The sequence below is a fragment of the Budorcas taxicolor genome, chromosome 11 (assembly GCF_023091745.1).
Source record: "Budorcas taxicolor isolate Tak-1 chromosome 11, Takin1.1, whole genome shotgun sequence".
Lineage (NCBI taxonomy): Eukaryota > Metazoa > Chordata > Mammalia > Artiodactyla > Bovidae > Budorcas > Budorcas taxicolor.
This window is the reverse complement of record NC_068920.1, coordinates 40,423,555-40,442,589: the sequence shown is the minus strand read 5'-3', so window position 1 is coordinate 40,442,589 and position 19,035 is coordinate 40,423,555. Positions and strand designations below refer to the sequence as shown.

The 19,035-nt window shown below is 43.6% G+C and overlaps 1 protein-coding gene across 1 annotated transcript in view; it reads right to left on the bottom strand.

Moving 5' to 3' along the window:
- Positions 1–19,035, bottom strand: part of CLIC5 (chloride intracellular channel 5) — a 105,551-nt gene that overhangs the window by 44,920 nt on the left and 41,596 nt on the right. Inside the window, exon 2 of the mRNA XM_052647482.1 lies at positions 2,005–2,114. Coding sequence (XP_052503442.1) covers positions 2,005–2,114 — 110 coding nt within the window. The remainder of the gene's footprint in view (positions 1–2,004; positions 2,115–19,035) is intronic.

Sequence of the window (19,035 nt, the reverse complement as noted above, 5' to 3'; positions counted from 1 at the left end):
ACTTGTTCAAGGACACTCAACTCATGGTGGAGCCAGGATAGGAAATTAGTTTTGCTGGGAATTGCTAAACTTCACTATTATCAAGCATTTTAAAAGTTCCTTAACTCATATATATATATATATATATATATATATTTTTTTTTTTTTCAGTAAGAAAGTCCCCTTATCTATAAAACTAGAGTCCTGATACTTGACTGGCCTACTTGAAGGGCGTTGGCAGGATCAGATGTGATAACAGAAAGGAAAGAGCCTCGTAAGGATCTGAGGAATGCTGGGGTGGCTGATCCACAGCCAAACACGAGTCCACGTTCAACAGATGATACTCCAAAGACCTCTCTTCTCCACTAAAGGAAGCCAATCGTCCCAACTGTATGAAAGTCAGCTCTTGCAGACACTGTATTGCATGGGTGTGTTCATTCATTTGTCAAAGGTTAGCTGGGCCCCTGAATGAATGAATGAGCTGCTATGATGGATACAAAGAAACTTAAACATGATCTCAACCTGCCCTTGAGGGATTCAAGGTCTTCCGTGAATGACAAAACAAACTTCATAACTGATGAGTCCTTAAGAGCATGGTATCTGAACCGAGGAGATGGGGTTTTTGGTGATAGCCCCTCCAACCATAGATGGGCACCTTAAACAAGCCATTTAACTGTGTGCCTAGGTTTCCTTGAATAGAAGGAAGAAAAAAACTCACACTTTATGTGATTTTTTTTTTTAATGGGAAAGCAAGGCTAATTGTAAAGTATCAGGACTGTAGATATCATAACCTGGTGAGATGCAAATTGATGGAGCCGGGCAGCAGGGACCACAGACGCTGGGTGAGTCTGGGGGAGGCTGAGAGATAGATGTGCCTAAAAGTGGTGGGGTAGGAGGGGGAGGCTTCCCAGGAGATGGGGTTGGTCCTGGGAATTGGGCACCGTCTCTCCACATGGTTAAAGGATTGTTTTAGGAAGAATATCCTTATGATAATATAAAGGATGAGGAGAGACAGACAGAGAGAACCCGGATGGATGAAGACCAGCTTGAAGAACAAAGAGACTGTCTAACTACCAGTGGTGGGACCTGGACCAAGTGTGGGCTTTGAGAATAGACGAGAGAGCTCGGAAGTAAGAAACAGCACGGAGAGAGGATGCTTGGCTACTGATGGACAATGAGGGCAGCAAGAGGAGGAAGCTGGAAATGCTTCAGTGCCCATAAAAATGAAAGAACAAAGGAATTCAGGGTGTTTTTTTTGTGTGTGTGGTGGGGACTCAACTCAAAGGGAAAATGAAGGTACAAGTTTCAACAAAGATATTTTAAAGTGATAACAGAAAATGTAAGTGGAAACAGCAAGAGGAGAGCAGGGGTCTAGGTACAGAATAACTGACATGAAGGTGGCAGGGAGAGTGTGCTAAGCTCACCGAGGAGGAAGATGAACACTGGGAGAATGCATCTAAGCCAGTCCCCATTTAAAGGGGAAGCAGAGGAGAGAGGAGAGAAGCAAGAAGGAAAGCATGTGGCTCGTGGTGGTGAATGATGCCAGAATTTTAAACAGTCATTAAAACTGCACTTTAGAAGCAGGATACTAGTAACACTCCACCCCAGTCTCTAATCCAGAGCTTTCACACTAACAACTTCTAAAGATGGGAACATAGTGGGAGAAATGGTCTGGATCTCAGCTCCTTAGAAACTCAACCTCTCACACCTGGAGTCTGGCTGGGGTTCCCCAGGATGAGGGCATTGGGAATGGCTCACTCTGGATTTTCAGATGTCCATGCCCATCTCTGTGCCAGACACTCAGTCGCAATACCCAGTGCCCAGTCCCTCCTTCCTTGCAAATTGGGACTTGCTCTGTCCCAGGGGTGATGCTTGTTTTCTCAGCCTCCCTTTTAACTAGGGGTCTGGCCCAAGAGGTGTGAGCAGGAGGCAGCTAGGAACCGAGAGAAGGTTTTCGCCCTCCTTCATGGACAGTCATCTGTTCCTACAGCGAAACCTACTGCTCACGAATGCACCATCCTTTACCTTTTCAGATCCACCGTGGTGACATTGAACACAACTCCTTTCAGCCAGAGGATCATAAAGAGACGCTGAGAGAAGGGACAGTTGCCAATGCTTTCCCCATCGATTCCAGCCTAAAAAGAAAAGCACGAGAGTCCTGAGTCGGCTAGTGCACGTTAGCAAGAAGGCATATAGGATTCTAACAGTTAGACACCAGTTTGAGGAGACCTAAGTCCATGCTCCAGCCTTCCTTTAAAGCTGCCTTTTATTATTTATCATTGTCTTCCTAATGTAGGGTGACGGTTGGCAGAGAGTAAGGGCTCAATAAACTCTGTGGAACTGAATGTGAGTTTCCAGCATGGTGATTATGCAGACCCATAACTTTCTGAAACCATTGAGAAAAAGAGACCTTTAACATCACAGGAAAAGTGTTGTGAAAGTGTTAGTTGCTCAGTCGTGTCTGACTCTGAGACCTGGACTGTAGCCTGCCAGGCTGCTCTGTCCATGGAATTCTCCAGGCAAGAATACTGGAGTGGGTTGCCATTCCCTTCTCTGAAGGATCTTCTCGATCCAGGGATTGAACCCGGGTCTTCCACAATGCAGGCAGATTCTTTACCATCTGAGCCACCAGGAAACCCCTTAATATCACATAATCTGACACCAAGAATGTTGGACCAACTTCTGTACTCCTGAGTAATCATCTTGTCTATGCTTGAATAGCTCCGCTCACCAGCAATTTATATCTCTCAAACCAGTCCATTCTGAGGACAGTTCTAACCATCTGAAATGCTTTCCTTCGGTTATATCAATAACCTCACCAAAGTATATTCCTCTACCGTTTATCCTCTACCCTTTAGTCCTTGCTTCATGAGGATGTCATGAGTACAGATCCTCAGATTTTGACCTCTTTCTATCTAATCTGCAGGCTCAAGACTTTAATCAATGTCCCACTTAGTTCTGACTACTACTTGACCTTGTGTCAATAACCTATTCATTTGTTAAATTATTCTTTTGAACAGTGAATACATATTGATCATGTGCAAAGCACTGTACACAGGGGATTCAAAATAGCATTTACTCAGGCGCTTAGGACCCTCCTAAGTGTAGACCAGGGCATGAGACAGGTACACACAGATAATCACGGCAGACAGCATTATTGAGGACCTGCACACTCCTGCTCCCCAACTTTCCCCTTCTCAGTACCCTCCTCAAAACAGAATTTTTTTTCTCTGAAAGGCAAGTCCACTTTTACCTCTGAATGGGCTGCAGAGATGTGAATTTTATAGAGTATATTTTCAGCAAACACAGGAACAAAAAGTTTGGAGAACTGATTTCTGTGTGATTTATTTCCACTGAGTGGTTTATTGGCTCCAAAATGGTACCTGGAGGGAGAAATCACCTACTAACTCTGAGGTTTCTCTGCTGGCACAGATGGTAAAAAATCCACCTGCAATGCAGGAGACCTGGGTTCAAGCCCTGGGTTGAGATGATCCCCTGGAGAAGGAAATGGCAACCCACTCCAGTATTCTTGCCTGGAGATGTCCATGGACAAAGGAACCTGGGTTACTGGCCCCAAAATGGTACTTGGAGGGGGAAATCACCCAATCACTCTAGTTTTTGTTGTTGTTGTTTTAGGGTGTTTTTTTTTTTTTTCTTTTTTTTTGCAGATGTCTTTGTTTGTACTGGCCTCAAGGCATGTGGGATCTTAGTTCCCTGACCAGGGATCGAACCTGTGCCTCCTGCAGTGGAAGCTCAGCCTTAACTTCTTGACCGCCAGGGAAGTCCCACCCACTCACTCTAGTTTGCCCTTGGCTACCCTGGCAACTGTGGCCTCATCAGGACCAGGCTCCAATCACAAGGAGGATCCCTGGAGAAAAGGCCCATAGTGTGGCTTAAAAAGCTGACAACAATCCCACCAACATCCTGTAATGGGCGCTTACTAAGACTTCTTTTCTTTCTTCCTTTTTTTGAAAGAGAAGGAGAAAAAACTGCCCTCCAAGCTCAGCACATTATTTTCCCCCTGCAGCTTTGTTTGCTGTGGGGTTGGGGTGGGGAGGGGTGCGGAAGTCTTCTTTCATACAGGAGAACCTCAGTGTGTGCTTATTTCTACCTGGCCCATCACTCCCAGCAGAGATTCAGGTTTATAATGGTTTATAACTGGTGCCTTTGCTGGTGTTGCTTGTAGGTAATTGTTATGAAATTATAGTTATTTCACCTTTCTCTTAACTCTACCTGGAACTCCATCCTTATTCAGTTCTCACTTTCCTTGGTGCTGGAAACAGATCCACTGAGTGTTTCAGACACCACAGGCTTGGTTATAGAAAATCAGAAAGGCGGAGGGCATAGGGCAGGCGCCACCCTGACCACAGGGCTAACGTTACCGATAAAGCCACACTCAGACAGGCAACTATGGATTTAATAATGACTGGTGCAAAACTTGGGTTGATGACATCAGTTCCTAAAAGTATCTTTCTCAAGAAGCACCCTTTTGACAGGTTCTTGGTCCCTTAATACATCCTGACAAAGGAATTTTTCCCCAGGGTCGGTTATGATGTAAGTGACAAGCAGGGAATTCAAAAACAAAAGCCACACACTCTTATCTGTCTTTACCTCTGGTGGTGAGGGTGGGAGTGGGGATACTCATAAGATACTCGAAGTAGGAACTATAGAAATATTGGCATTCTTATTAGCTGGGCCCAAAATTCATATAATAATGTTAATAATACCAGTGAATATCAATATTGTCAGGCATTGTTCTAAGTGCTTTCCATATACTGCTTTTTATTTAATTGCATTATCATGAATAACAAGCTCTCTGTTCAATTCAAATCTTTTATTCTTACTTATTTATTTTTGGTCACATCACCTGGCATGTGGGATTAGTTCCCCAACCAGGGATTGAACCTGAAGCCCCTGGATTGGAGGCACAGAGTCTTAACCACTAGACTGCCAGGCAACTGCTGCTTTACATAACATTATTAATGCATTTATTCCTCATGTGAAACCTGGGTAGTGAGATAGTGTCATCCTTTCACAGACGTGGGAGCTGAGGGGAAATTCCAGAGAGGGGACATCACTGGCCTGAGAGCCCCTGGGATGAACTCAGGCAATCTGGTTCCAGACCCAGAGTTCTTAACTGCCATGCGCAGACTCCATCCTGAGGACCCAGCCCAGACAGGTAGCATGGTCACCCAAAGTCATGGAGCAGGAGGTGAGGGCGCTGGGGATGTCTGGATGCTTCCCAGACTGCAGCCCATATGCCACAGCTCTGCGGGCTGTAGAGGCTGGTGGCAGTCACCGTTCCCCATGTCCACTCTTGTCTTGTTAGGATTCTAGATGTGGCAAACAAAAATTGCCAAAAGGCCAAGAGAAACACACCACCAGGGGTCTGTCTTACTGTCTCTGCATCTCTCTTGCAGTTTCACCGTCCCTTCCCTTCCCTTTTCTTGTGCTGGGAACACTTAACATGAGATCTACCCTTTAAGACATGTTTCACTGTGCAAGGCAGTATTGTCGGCTCTCCAGCGCTTACTCACTTTGCTCAAATGAAACTGTACTTCTGTTATTAGGAACTCCCCACTCTCCCCTCTCCTTGCCCCTGGCAACCACCTTTCCACTTTTTGATATTATGACTTTAGCTATTTTTCAGTTCAGTTCAGTCGCTATTTTAGTTACTTCATATAAGTGGGATCATGCAGTACTTGTCTTTCTGTGATCAGTTTAATTCTTTTACTGTCATGTCCTTGAGATTCATCCATGTTGTTACATATTTTAGAATTTCCTTCTTTTTTAAGTCTGCATAATATTCCACTGTGTGTATACATCAGTTTTTTTATCCAGTCATCTATCAATGAACATTTGGCCGTTTTCATATCTTGGCTATTTAAATAGTGCTATAATGAACACAGGGCTTCCCAGGTAGTGCTAGTGGTAAAGAACCCCCCGCCAATGCAGAAGATATAAGAGACATGGGTTTGAGTCCTGGGTCAGGAAGATCCCCTGGAGGAGGGTATGGCAACCCACTCCAGTATTCTTGCCTGGAGAATCCCATGGACAGAGGAGCCTGGCGGACTACTATCCATAGGGCCACAAATAGTTGGACACAATTGAAGCAACTTAGAACATACAGTCATAATGAACACAGCATTGCTAATATCTCTTTCAGATTCTGATTTGTTATTTTAGCTGACTCCCCAGAAGTCGGATTACTGGGTCATATGGTAGTTCTATTTTTTATTTTTTTGAGGATCCACAACACTGTTTTCCATAGTCACTGCTCCACTTAGTATTTTCACAGTCACTGCTCCACTTAGTATTTTCACCAACAGTGTGTGAGGGTGCTAATTTCATTCTGGCCAAGACTTGTCATTTGTTTTTTCTAGAATAGCTATCCTGAGGTGAGATCTCATTGTGGTTTTGATTTGCATTCCTCTCATAATTACTGATATTGAGAATTCTTTTTTTGTTGGATGTTTGCATGTCTTCTTTGGGAAAAACATCTATTCAAGTCCTTAGCCCGTATTTTAATTGGGTTATTATTTCTTTAGTATTGAATTGTTCATTTTCCTCTTTTCCTCCTTCCCAACTAACCAGTCCTGTGCCCCATATAAACCATTTGATAAACTCATGGGTTAAATGTGGTATGCTTGTGGCAGCCACTTGAAACATCAACCAAGAACTTCGGGGGATTCAGGGGGACCCCAGGCCCTGGAAGGCAGGAGGAAAAATGGTCCAAAGAGGCTCTGAGAAATGGGGGCAGGGGTAGTCAAAGACATGGTGAACTGGGTTGAATAACATTCCCTCCCAAATTCATGTCCACGCAGAACCTGTGAGTGTGATCTTATTGGAAGCAAAATTTTACAGATAAAATTGAGTCAAGATGAGGTCATGTTGGATTCAAGTGGCCCCTAAACATTTGTGCACAGACAAAAATGTCGTATTGAGACGGAGGCAGAGATTGGATGGATAGATATATTGGCAAACCAAGGACACCAAGGATGGTCAGCAGACCCCAGAAGCTGGAGGAGATTAGGGCGAGGTCTTCTCTAGAGACTTCAGAGAGAGCATGGCCCTGCTGCCAACTTGATTGCAAACTGCCAGCCTCCAGAACTGTGAGAGAATACATTTCTGTTGTTATAAGCCGCCCAGTTTATGGTCATTTATTTTGGCAGCACTAGGAAACGAATGCCAACAGTGGGGTCAAAGGAGAATGATGTACAGCGGCTGGCAAACTCCCCAAGTTCATCATTCCACTTTTCCATGGGCCTCACGTGCACACAACTGCCAGCCAGCTCTGACCCCAAAGTACTGTCTCTTCCCTGCTGCTGCTGCTGCTGCTAAGTCGCTTTGGTCGTGTCTGACTCTGTGTGACCCCATAGACGGCAGCCCACCAGGTTCCCCCATCCCTAGGATTCTCTAGGCAAGAACACTGGAGTGGGTTGCCATTTCCTTCTCCAATGCATGAAAGTGAAAGGTCAAAGCGAAGTCGCTCAGTCGTGTCCAACTCTTCAAGACCCCATGGACTGCAGCCTACCAGGCTCCTCCGCCCATGGGATTTTCCAGGCAAGAGTGCTGGAGTGGGGTGCCATCGCCTTCTCCAGTCTCTTCCCTAGGTATAGTAACTTTATTTACTAGAACATGTATATGCTATACTATACTTTGCTATATTATACTATATTATTAATACATTCTATATCATCTAAGCTGTAATAACACATAAACACATAAACTTTGTACCCCAGTGGCTAAGACTCAGCACTGTTAATGCAGGAGGCCTGGGTTCAATCCCTGATCAGGGAACTAGATCCCACATTGCACAACTAAAGATCCTGCATGCCATAAAGAAGACAGAAGTGTGCCGCAACCAAGACCCAGTGCAGTCAAACAAATAAAAATAAACATTTTTTAAAAACACAAACCATTATACACTATGTAATAGTACATACAATAGTAATGGCAGGATGCAATGATATAGGTTGTATGATTATACATTATATGTTGTGTGCCAACTAAGTCATATTATAAGCTATGACGTAGTCTCTCATGCTATATGGTAAGCTTGGCTAATGTTTTATTTACATTGCCTTCAGCAGCAACAAGCCCAGGTACCTAAAACTGAGTTCCTGTTAGAAAGCATGCATGTTGAGGGAAGGATGACATTGCTCCATTTTTATGACTTGAGTATCTCAAAATTTTGATGTTGGCCCTCGAAAGAGCATCCTGAGAAAGAAACTTGGGTTGCTGAAGGCATTATAGCAGAAGACTATGGTGCTAGACCCACCTCTGCCTCTGATTCACCCTGTGACCTTAAGTCTCAATCTTTGTACTTATAACTTTCAGCAGTTTTCTAAAATCAAGCAGCTAATGGAAAATTATCAGCTTAAGACAGCAGTTTTCCAACTCTTTCGGTTTCAGAATCCTTTCGTGCCTTTTAAGATTGTTGAGGATACTAAAGAGCTTTTGTTCATGTGGGTTATAGCTATCGATACTTACTGTATTATCAATAAAGCTAAAACATATTTATTTCCTCATTCATTAAAATATAACAACAATGACAAATATATTACATGTTAACAGAAACAGCATATTTTAATATAAAGAAACCATATATTTAGAAAAAATTTAGTAACAAGAGTGGCATTGTTATAGTTTTACAAAATCTTTGACTGCCTTAAGAGAAGTCAGCTTCTGCATTCCATATTTTCCTATTTGTTTGGAGTCTATGAAAAAAATCTGGCCTTACCCAGATACATAGTTGGAAAAGGAAGGAGTAATTTAATAGCCTTTTCAGATAATTTCAGATAATTGCAAGTATTTTTCTTTTATACCATACCGAAACTCAACAAGTGGTAGTTTCTTAAAAGTTGGTTGATAGGTGGAATTCGAAACCCTATCAATGAAATTCTTCCATTCGACTAAAAAGAAAAAAAATCCATCTATCTCGCACTTTGAATGGATCTTTTACTCATGAATGGTTTTGTCATATCACAAATTCATCATTTTGAAAATAACATTTCACAGACTTGAATCTTCCAAATGGTCATACATTTTCTCATATGATAGCAAAATATCTCATTCAGTAATATCACCACCAAGATCATCAGAAAATTTTAAGCAAGGAGAAGCTGTCAAATTCCTAGTGGCAAATACCTATTTTCCAATATTCTCATTTTCTCTTCAAAGTTTGTCTTTTATTATTGGCAATGGATACCGCCAGCTGTTAGTCTTGAAATGACAAGCTCATTTCCTTCATTTTCCAGGAAATGTCTGGAAAAACCATGGTTTGTCTGCTGGTTGCCTTTCAGCTAAAAACTGTTCTGTGAGAGAAGCTACTGGTCAGCTCAATTGCACAAGCAGTTCTCCTGAGACAATCACTGTGCTTGGCAATGCGGCCAAAGAGCTAAATATGCATTTCCCATTTAATCCACCAGAATGTTTAAAAGATACGTACTTACGGGCTGAGATTTTAATTACATTAGATAACTTTAACAGCTTCGTCAAAATCATTCATAAATGAGATCGGCTCTTTTTTTTTCTCTTCGTGTATGACAACTCTATACCACTTCCTTTATTTGCACTAAAACCCCAGTAAATTTTACCCACAAAATAGCAACCTGAGGGAGAAATGATGACTTTGAAAATAGTGTGAACTCCCAGGATCTCTGAAAGGACCTCAGGAACCCAGGAGTCAGTGAACAACAGACACTCCACAAACAAACCAAGGTACATAGAGCTTCGTCTCCAGACAATAAAGGGAAGCTGAGAATTGCCCACAAGTCATTTGCGGGCACCAAGATCCAGAAGAGAGAAGAATGATTCAGAGAGGACCCCAAAAGAGATAGCAGGATGAGGAGAGATGCCATTTAAGCTGGACAGATGTCGTGTCACTTTTCAATTTATTGTTTCCCAGCTCCAAAGGCACCCTTCAATAAATGTTGGGTGAGAAACGGTGGGAATTCCTTTCAGCATTTCTAAAGTGAGCATGGAGGTAGGGTTTCCCAGGAGAGAGCATGGAAGGGACCCTGCAGAAAGAAGGGGCTCTCTTGATGCCTCTGGTGTGGGCTAGGGGGTCAGGTCTCCAGCCTCAAGCCAAAAAAAGTGATCCCTCTGGCCTCTGCAGGCTCACCTGCTGATAACCTTTCTGCAGCCCTCTGAACACAGAAGTGAAAGGCCCCATGTCGCCTGCCTGTGGTCTAGGTGGCCTCACAGATCTGCTACTTACTCAGCAAGTCCCGTGTGGCCTGAAGGTCCCCTGTACCCACCAGTCCCTGGATCCTTCTGCTCACCTAGGCTCCCAGCGCTGATCATCTGCTTTCCTCTTGAACTCAGGAGGGTGGCCCATTGCTTGGCTAGCAATTCCAAAACAGCTCTGGCCTCGCCAGAAGAGTGAACTTCGATGCTTTCTGCGGGCCTGACCACATCTTCTCCAGTGAGATTTGCACCCCTTCCAAGTCTGCCACCCCTTGGCTATTCTCCTTCAGCTCTAGAGTATACCATATAGAGTGTCCTTATATGTAATGGTTACTCCGGTATCATAATTAATTATCGCTTTATGTTACACTTCTCCTGCTAAAACCAATGTGTGGCTTCTCTCTTGTGATTGGACCCAGACTACAACAGATGCTTAAATGTTTGATAGCTCAAATTGGAAGATTTTTAGGCTATTTAACTATTCCTTTAAAAAAAAATCCCACAAAATTAAGTTCTAAATGAGGTCAAGAAAGAAGCCTGAATTTTCTCCAAAGAAATTAAATGTCACATTTCAACTTTCTGTTGCTTTAGCCTATGAAATCTGTCCCTCAGGACTTTTCTCTAGGCTAGTTATTCTCTTACAGGAAAGAATGTCGAAGGGACAAAGACGACAAGAAGAGGACTTTCTTTTGATAAAACAATCCATCTATATAGCACTAAAATGATTCATATCAAATGGAAGAGAAAGAATTTTTCCTTATAGTATTTACTTTCTATAGTATTTGGATCTGCCCACTTTCTTCATATAAGTCAGATGCTAGGGCTTAGTATGATAATCTTTTTAACACCAAATGATCTATCATTCCAATCATTTGGTTGGTCAGCCTCTCATGAATAGAGATGAGACTTGGTGATTTGTGATCCACTTGAAGTTCTTAGAACTTACCTTCTAAGAACATTCTTTTTCTCAGCAGTCACATAAGGCCTAACTCACTGGGGCCACTCTAGGCATTTTTCATCCAATTGTTGTCCTGGGTTTAGACAGTAAGTCATGTCTGACTCTTTTCCACATGGACTACAGCATGCCAGGCTTCCCTGTCCTTCACTATCTCTCAGAATTTGCTCAAACTCATGTCCTTGAGTCAGTGATGACATCCAACCATCTCATTCACTGTTGTCCCCTTCTCCTCCTGCCTTTTCCAATGAGTCATCTCTTCACATCAGGTGGCCAAAGTATTGGGGCTTCAGCTTCAGAATCTGTCCTTCCAAGAAATAGTCAAGGCTGATTTCCTTTAGGATTGATTGGTTTGATCTCCTAAACAGGTAATAGGTATACATTTGAGGCTTCAGAGACTGTCAGCATTTATCTGAAGTTGATTACAAAGGCTGAATAAGCTCTATGCAGAAGGCTGCCTGTACAATGTCATATGAAGAACTTCAGGTGTATTGGTCAGAGTTCTGCAGAGAAATAGAACCAACAGGATTTGTGTGTGGATAGGAGAAGGCAGTGGCACCCACTCCAGTGCTCTTGCCTGGAAAATCCCAGGGACAGAGCAGCCTAGGCTGCAGTCCATGGGGTCACTAAGAGTCGGACACGACTGAGCGACTTCACTTTCACTTTTCACTTTCATGCATTGGAGAAGGCAATGGTAACCCACTCCAGTGTTCTTGCCTGGAGAATCCCAGGGATGGCGGAGCCTGGTGGGCTGCCGTCTATGGGGTCGCACAGAGTTGGACACGACTGAAGCGACTTAGCAGCAGCAGCAGCGGCAGAGATAGAGATAGAGATAGAGGTAGGATTGTCTCCATCTGATTGTGGAAGAAGGTGAGTCTAAAACCTTATGGGCTATGTCATCACGTTGGGGACTTAGGGAAAAGTCACAGTTCAAGTTCAAAGACAATCTGTTGGCAGAATTCCCTCTTCTTCAGACATTGTCAGCCATATTTCTATTGAGGACTTCTACTGACTGGATGAGGCCTGCACACAAGATAGAAGGTCATCTGCTTTACTCAAAGTCTACTCATTTAAATGTGCATCTTATTAAAAAAAAAAAAAACTGCCTGGAAGCAGTCAGCATAATATTTGCCCAAATACCTGGGCATGACAGCCTAGCCAAATGCACATGCAAATTAAACACCACAACAGGTGAATTTAAAAATATTACTTGAGACAGGTAACCCATCAATTTAGTATGTGTCATCAACACCTTAGCTCACCAGATGGTTTTTATAAACAGCCGAACATCGTTATGTAAATATCCCCTCCCAAAGGAACTTGTAGGCTCCATGCCCAGAAGGCTACTTGGCTCAAGTGTCTGACTAAGAGAGCAGGGTCCAGAGATACCCTGAACCTGAGTTACCAGCTTGTTCTGATAATGGCTTTGGGCCCAAGGCTGCCTATAATTCAAGGAGCTGAGTAATATAACTGGGCTCAAGGCCTCTTGGGAGCGACCTTCAGTCTGCCCTGAGCTTTATGGCTCCTGCACAGAGCCTGTACTCACCCTCCTGTTTGTCCACACACCCTCCAAGAAAGAACCGCCCCCTTCAGCCCAACACGACGCCAATGCCCCCTTTTTCCAGCCCCTTCTTTCCATTTCTATGTGTTTTCCTTCCTATTGTTTCATGTCCAAACTGTTCGTACAAGTGACGTGGTTTCTCAAAATTCTTGCCAGTCCTGCTTCACTTAACATCCTCTTTTCTTTTTTAAAAATGTATGTGGCTGCATCAGGTTTGAGCTGCAGCATGCAGGCTCTAGTTTCCTGACCAGGGATCAAACCTGGACCAGCTGCACTGGGAGCGTGGCATCTTAACCTCTGGACCACCAGGGAAGTCCTTTAACACCTTCCTATAAAACAGGTCTCTTTCAGTCACTTTCTGGGACTAAGCACTCTCCCTCCTTCCCGTGTTTCCTCCTCTCCTTCCGCCCTCCTTCCCTTCCTCTTTCCGTTCCTCTCTCCGTGCGTTCCTTCCTTCTTGCCTCTCTGTCTTAGCCCTACTTGACTATTCTCGTCGCTAGAACTGTTGTCTATCTCCTTCTCTTAAAACTCAGCCCTCTGCCACCCGCCTTGTCACCTGCTGTTGGTAAAGGTGCGCGAGACCCTGTGCTCAGAAGAGCCCCACACTTGGCTTAACGCTCTGTGGTTGCTGTCTCGAAATCCTTTTAATCATTTTGAACGAAGGATGCCACCCCTTCACGTTGCAGTGGCCCCACAAGTTGACAGCCGGTCCTACACGTGACTCTGCTGTTCCTTTGCTGACACCCTCCTCTTGCTAACTTTTGCCCTCTCAGCTAAGAGTTCATCCCCTACATCAAAAGTGTACTACATTTGTACACTTTTGAGAACCCATCTAGTCCTGAGAACATGATTATCCTTCCCGAGACAGCAAGAACTCTGGCTTTTAGGCCCATAAACATACAGTTTACTCTGAACTTTTAAAAAAGGAAAAGGAAAGAAAAGGAAGAATGTTGAAATGCTGCAGAGCTTGCTTTAATCCTTTAAACCAAGGAAGGTTTAATCCTTCCTTGTTACTTCTGTCTCTTGTCCTGTCTCAGTCCATTGTCAACGTATTACCATAGAATTCACCTCATTTCAATTAAATAGTTCCCCAGTTATTAGATACCTGAGCTTTTCTTATTAGTAAATCAGACTCACTAATTAGTAAGCATTTAATAATATTCTTATTATTGTTTTTTAATATCAAATGATCGGTCCTTCCAATAATCTAACTGCTAAGCCTTCAACTAGCATGGATGTAACTTGGTGACTTGATTTATTTGGGGCTCTCATTTTATGAAACCCTAGGAACCCAGGAAGGACACAAGAAATCTAAGTTTGATGGGAAGGAAATCCAAAAAAAACAGAGGAGATATATGTATATATATATAGATGGCTCACTTTTTTTGTACAGTAGAAACTAACACAACATTGTAAAGCAACTATATTCCAATAGAAATTAATTTAAAAAAAAGAAATGCAAGCTTGATTGCCCTGATAAGTCTTCCAAGTGACTCCAGCATGCTTCAGAAGACAGAACAATTCTCATTCATATCGTAAACATACACCAAGCCTTAGAAGGTCCCAAAGTCCAAATCATCTGTTTCTGAGTTTGACTCTTTCTGCTACATTGACCCCGGGTATAATATTTAACACAACTACATTCTACTGCCCTGGAGGCAGGCTTGTGTCCTTAACTTCACAGAGTTCTGTGGTGCAGTGTGAAGGGCTGGTTGTAGAGCTGGGCAGATCTGGGTTCAGATTCCAGCCCTGATATCAAACAGCTACTGTGGCAGATTTTATTTTTCCAAAGTGGCTATAGTACAATTTTCAGTCCCATGGGCTCTCCAGTGGAAAAGTCTGTATTTTCCTTCTTGAAACTGGGTGGACCTTTGTGCCAGCTTAGATGAAAAGAAGAATGTCACAGTATGTGACTTCTGAGACCGGGTCATTAAAGGCGACACACACTCTGCTTGGCTCTCTGTGTCTTCTTTGGGAACTCAGCCCCCATGTTGTAAGGAAGCCCAGAGCCCATGAAGAGGCACCATGGAGTGTTCTGGCTGACATCCCCAGCTAAGTTTTCAGCTGACAAGTGCCCTCAACCACCAAACACATGAATGAGTGAGATTTCAGATAGTTCTAGTTCCCAGGCTTTGAACTGTCCCAAATGACAACCAGTGGGTCATTCCCACCAAGCCCAGGCCAAACTGCAAGTTCATGAACAAAATAAATGCTTTCATTGTTTAAAGGCACTGAGTTAGGGTGGCTTATTATCCAGCAGATAATTCACATACACGCTTACCCTCAGGCTCCTTCTCTACCAACTGGGGGCAAGAAACATCTACCTTAAGGGGTGTTTCATGACTCAATGACAATATGTATAAAACATGATGTTTGCTATTGTCATGAGCACAGAAGACAAACATTTAGGAAGAGCTTATTAAACATTGCTATTCGTGAAACGCTATGCCTTAGTAAAGAGTCAGGAGATCTCTCTTTGATGCCACAAAAATTCAACAATACCTCTGTGTCCAGGGTTTTGGGTGTGGAGCAATACATTCAATGGAGAAAGCAAACACAGGAAGAACTACGGCCACTGTCCATTGGCTGGAGATGAGTATTCCTAAGCCAGGGAAGGATCACATTGACCATGAAGGGGAAAACAGAAAGTGATTCGTATTTGGTTAGCTGTTGGTACAACCATGGACATATGCACAGCAACGTTCCACCACCAAACAATGTATTCAAGTAGCTTAGGAACCAGACTCAAAGGTTTGTAACTCCAGGAAGATGGATGGATGAAGCTGAGGGATCAGGTCTATGACAGATTTCTGGCAGTTTTCTGTTGAAGCCCAGTGGAAGCCCTTGTGTTCTCTGAATATCCGGGAATCTTGGCCACAAATATTGATGGAACCCTTATGCTATTCTTTAGGCCTGATTACGGCTCTCCGTGCTTGGATCAGGAGATCTGAACACTGGAATTCTTCCACCTCAGACATGCACCACAGCGCAGAAAACCAGAGAGCAATACAAATCCACAGTCTCAAATAATCAGAACTCCTTCCCACATGGGTTTAATTTGAAGACGACGTCTTCTCACTTAAGCCTCCTCCAGAGGATACCAGTCCTAATGGAGGAAACATGCCTTCAACTTAATTAGCCCACTGTCAAAGTTTTGCTTTCCTCCCTTGACATTTTTTAAATTATTATTCAAGATGCTCTAGGAATTAGTTCCAGCTTTTGATCATGCATCCATTCCCCCTTCATTCATGGAATGAGCCCACAATACCTATAATCGTCATACAGAACGAGGGTATATCTCAATACTGACTCTCTGACAAAAAGAATACTGTTTGGAATCCTGTGACAATAGAGATTCTGCCACTGTTCCGCATCCTGCCCTCCGCTCTGGTTATCTGCATGTTGGTTTTTTAAAAAATTTGTTTTAAATTTCAATTATTTTGCCAATTATCTTTTTAAAATATTATTTACTTATTTATTTGGCCATGCTGCATGGCATGGGGACTGAATCAGGGCCCCCTTCAGTGGAAGCATGGAGTCTTAATCACTGGACCACCAGGGAAGTCCCTGAGTGAAGGTTTTAAATTGAGCATCTTCATATCACAAAACTTAGAGAAATCACAAAATCTGTCACCAGTCCTCTCAGTTGGATTCAGTGAGCTCTCATCTATCCAAACCTCTCAAATAAGACAGGTTAAAAGCCTTGTGGCACTAAAATAAAATCTGAATTATGAGATTTACTAAACAGGGTCATGTAAATCCAGGACCCTTCTGGGACATTCTTTGCAAAATTAGTGTTTTATGTCAGTAAATTACGATTTATAAAGCTTGAAAAGTCTATCCTAAAATTCATTTAATCATGCCACAACCAGGTCCCACACTCATCAGATATTCTGATTCATTAATCTGGGATAGAACTCAAGTCCGGCAACCCACTCCAGTCTTCTTGCCTGGAGAATCCCATGGACAGAGGGAGCCTGGCAGGCTAGACACAGACACGAACTGAAGTGACTTAGCATACATGGAGAACTCAAGTGATTTTTTTTTTTTTAACTCTCAAAGTGATTCTAATGTTTAACGAGGGCTGGCTTGTTGGTGCTTAAAATTAGGGATAGACAATACTCCTCTAAGAAACATGGTAAAATAGAAAACTAACAAAAGAGCTCCCTGAACCCACATGAGATGCAGGGAACCAGAGTCTCAGGAGACACTTGAGGTGCCCTCCCTCCTCTGCTGGCTCCCTGTTTGCTTAATTAACCTGGAAACTCCTTAGGATCAGAGCCACCCTCTCCCCCTCATCCCACTGCTACTCTCCCTCCCCATCGTCAGTCCTTGTCCTGGAAGAAGGGCACCATCTTGAGTCATTCAAGAAATGCGGAACACATTTTGGATGAGGATGTCTGCAGAATCTAAAGTCAACATAGACACAAACAGGAGCTCTATTGCCAACTGATGTCTTCCCAGTTGCCCGTCCACACAGAGCTCTGCAGGTAGATCCTCCCTGAAGGTGACAGCACTCTGACTGGGTCCAGAAATCCTGCTTCTCGGCGGAAGCTCTCCCATGATCAGACGTGCTCAGCTACCTTCCTCGCCCCAGGCACCATTCTCTACCACCCTCTAGCCAACAATGGCTGGAAACTTCACTTCTTCTGCAACACAGGATTCCATCAAGTCCCATGTCTGGCTTTCCCAGCTTTCCTGGCCACGTAGGAGGCTTTAGCTCCATCTCCAAGCAAGTGCAGTCACCTGGCCGTGTGGGGAGCAGGACCAGCATCTTCACTGGGGGCCTCTTGGGTGCTGGGTCTGGCAGGGCAGTGCTGAACGAGACCCTGTCCCACATGGAGGTAGCAAAAGTTCAAGAGACGATGCCCTGGTCATATGCGGAGTGCAAGAATGATAGAACCTGGGTGGAGTGGAAGCAGGAAGGAGCGATGGCCCCAGATGGAGGGTCTTCTCTGCCACCATGCTGGAGAAAAATGTTCTATTTACCAAGTACCTTCTGTCCCATAAGCTCCCAGCTCCCGCAGAACTTATTGTAAAGACTGTCATTCTAGATGATTGTATTTCCTGCTTCAAAGCAGGGCGGGGGGCAGTTTACAAACAGCCTTCCAGCTACAGACACAGAAACCGAGCCAGGTTTTGCATCGAGGAGACCTCATTCCATTTTCTCTGCCTTGAAAATCGTCCGTCCGAGCTCGCTGACGGCAGAGCTACACGTTCAAGCTCAGGCCAAGCTATAATTGAAAAGAAGTCTGTCTTTTGTAATCCCTGAGGCCCAAAGGGGAAATGAAAAGCTTTTCCAAATGGCAGCCTAAGGCAGGAAATGTTCTATTTATTGTACTTCCATAAAAAAACAAATTGACCCCAGTAATTATACCCCACACACAAGAGTCCAGGTCATCACCCAGGAAGCCACAATCTGAGATGGGGGTCTGCATTTCTCCCCTAAAAGGGAACCGTTCCAAGACCCATTATATTTTCCATCACAGATTCTAGCTACAACAGACAGACTGCCCATCCTACCTTCTGCCTGGCCAATGGGAGTCACAGGAATCCCTGGGCTGGTGCCAGATGTTCTGCAGGGTAATATGCCTTTGAGAACGTCATTGCCTTGGTGTCACCTTCTGCAACCTCGCCCATTAGCTGAAGGGATAACTGGACAATGTCTAGTCCTGAACTCTTCGTTTCTCTCCATGCTCACTTGTTCAGCAGTATTAACTGGGCACCAAGAAATTATAAATGACCTTTGCTTGTAAAGAACTGTAATGCAAATTCTCCATTACGTGCCTAGGAGAAAATATTGATAGTGGCTATCATAAAGATACAAAACTGCTCCCAAATAACTGAAATAAGTGAGGTGCAGAAGCTTTTCTTTTCTTTACAGATGTTTTTCTTCTCCTTTACTGGATCTTTTCTGTAGATCTCAGAATTGGGTGTGATGCTTCTTAGTACTCAAGTCCACAAGTACCACAAAACCCCAGTTTTTGGCTTCTGCATCCTAACACTGAGACCTGACTTATTGGAAAAGGCCCTGATTCTAGGAAAGATTGAGGACAAAAGGAGAAGAGGGCAACAGGATGAGATGGCTGGATGGCATCACCGACTCAATGGACATGAGTTTGAGCAAACTCCAGGAGACGGTGAAAGACAGGGAAGCCTGGAGTGTCACAGTCCATGGGGTCACTAAGAGTCAGACACAACTTAGCAACTGAACAACGGCAACAACAACTAAGATCCACAGAGACACTCTTTCAAATCAGCCATCTGGACATGAAGAAGCATTTTCAGCTCTAACAGAGATCACTCAATCCATGGACTTTTATGTCACTGTAGACAGTCACCAAAGCAT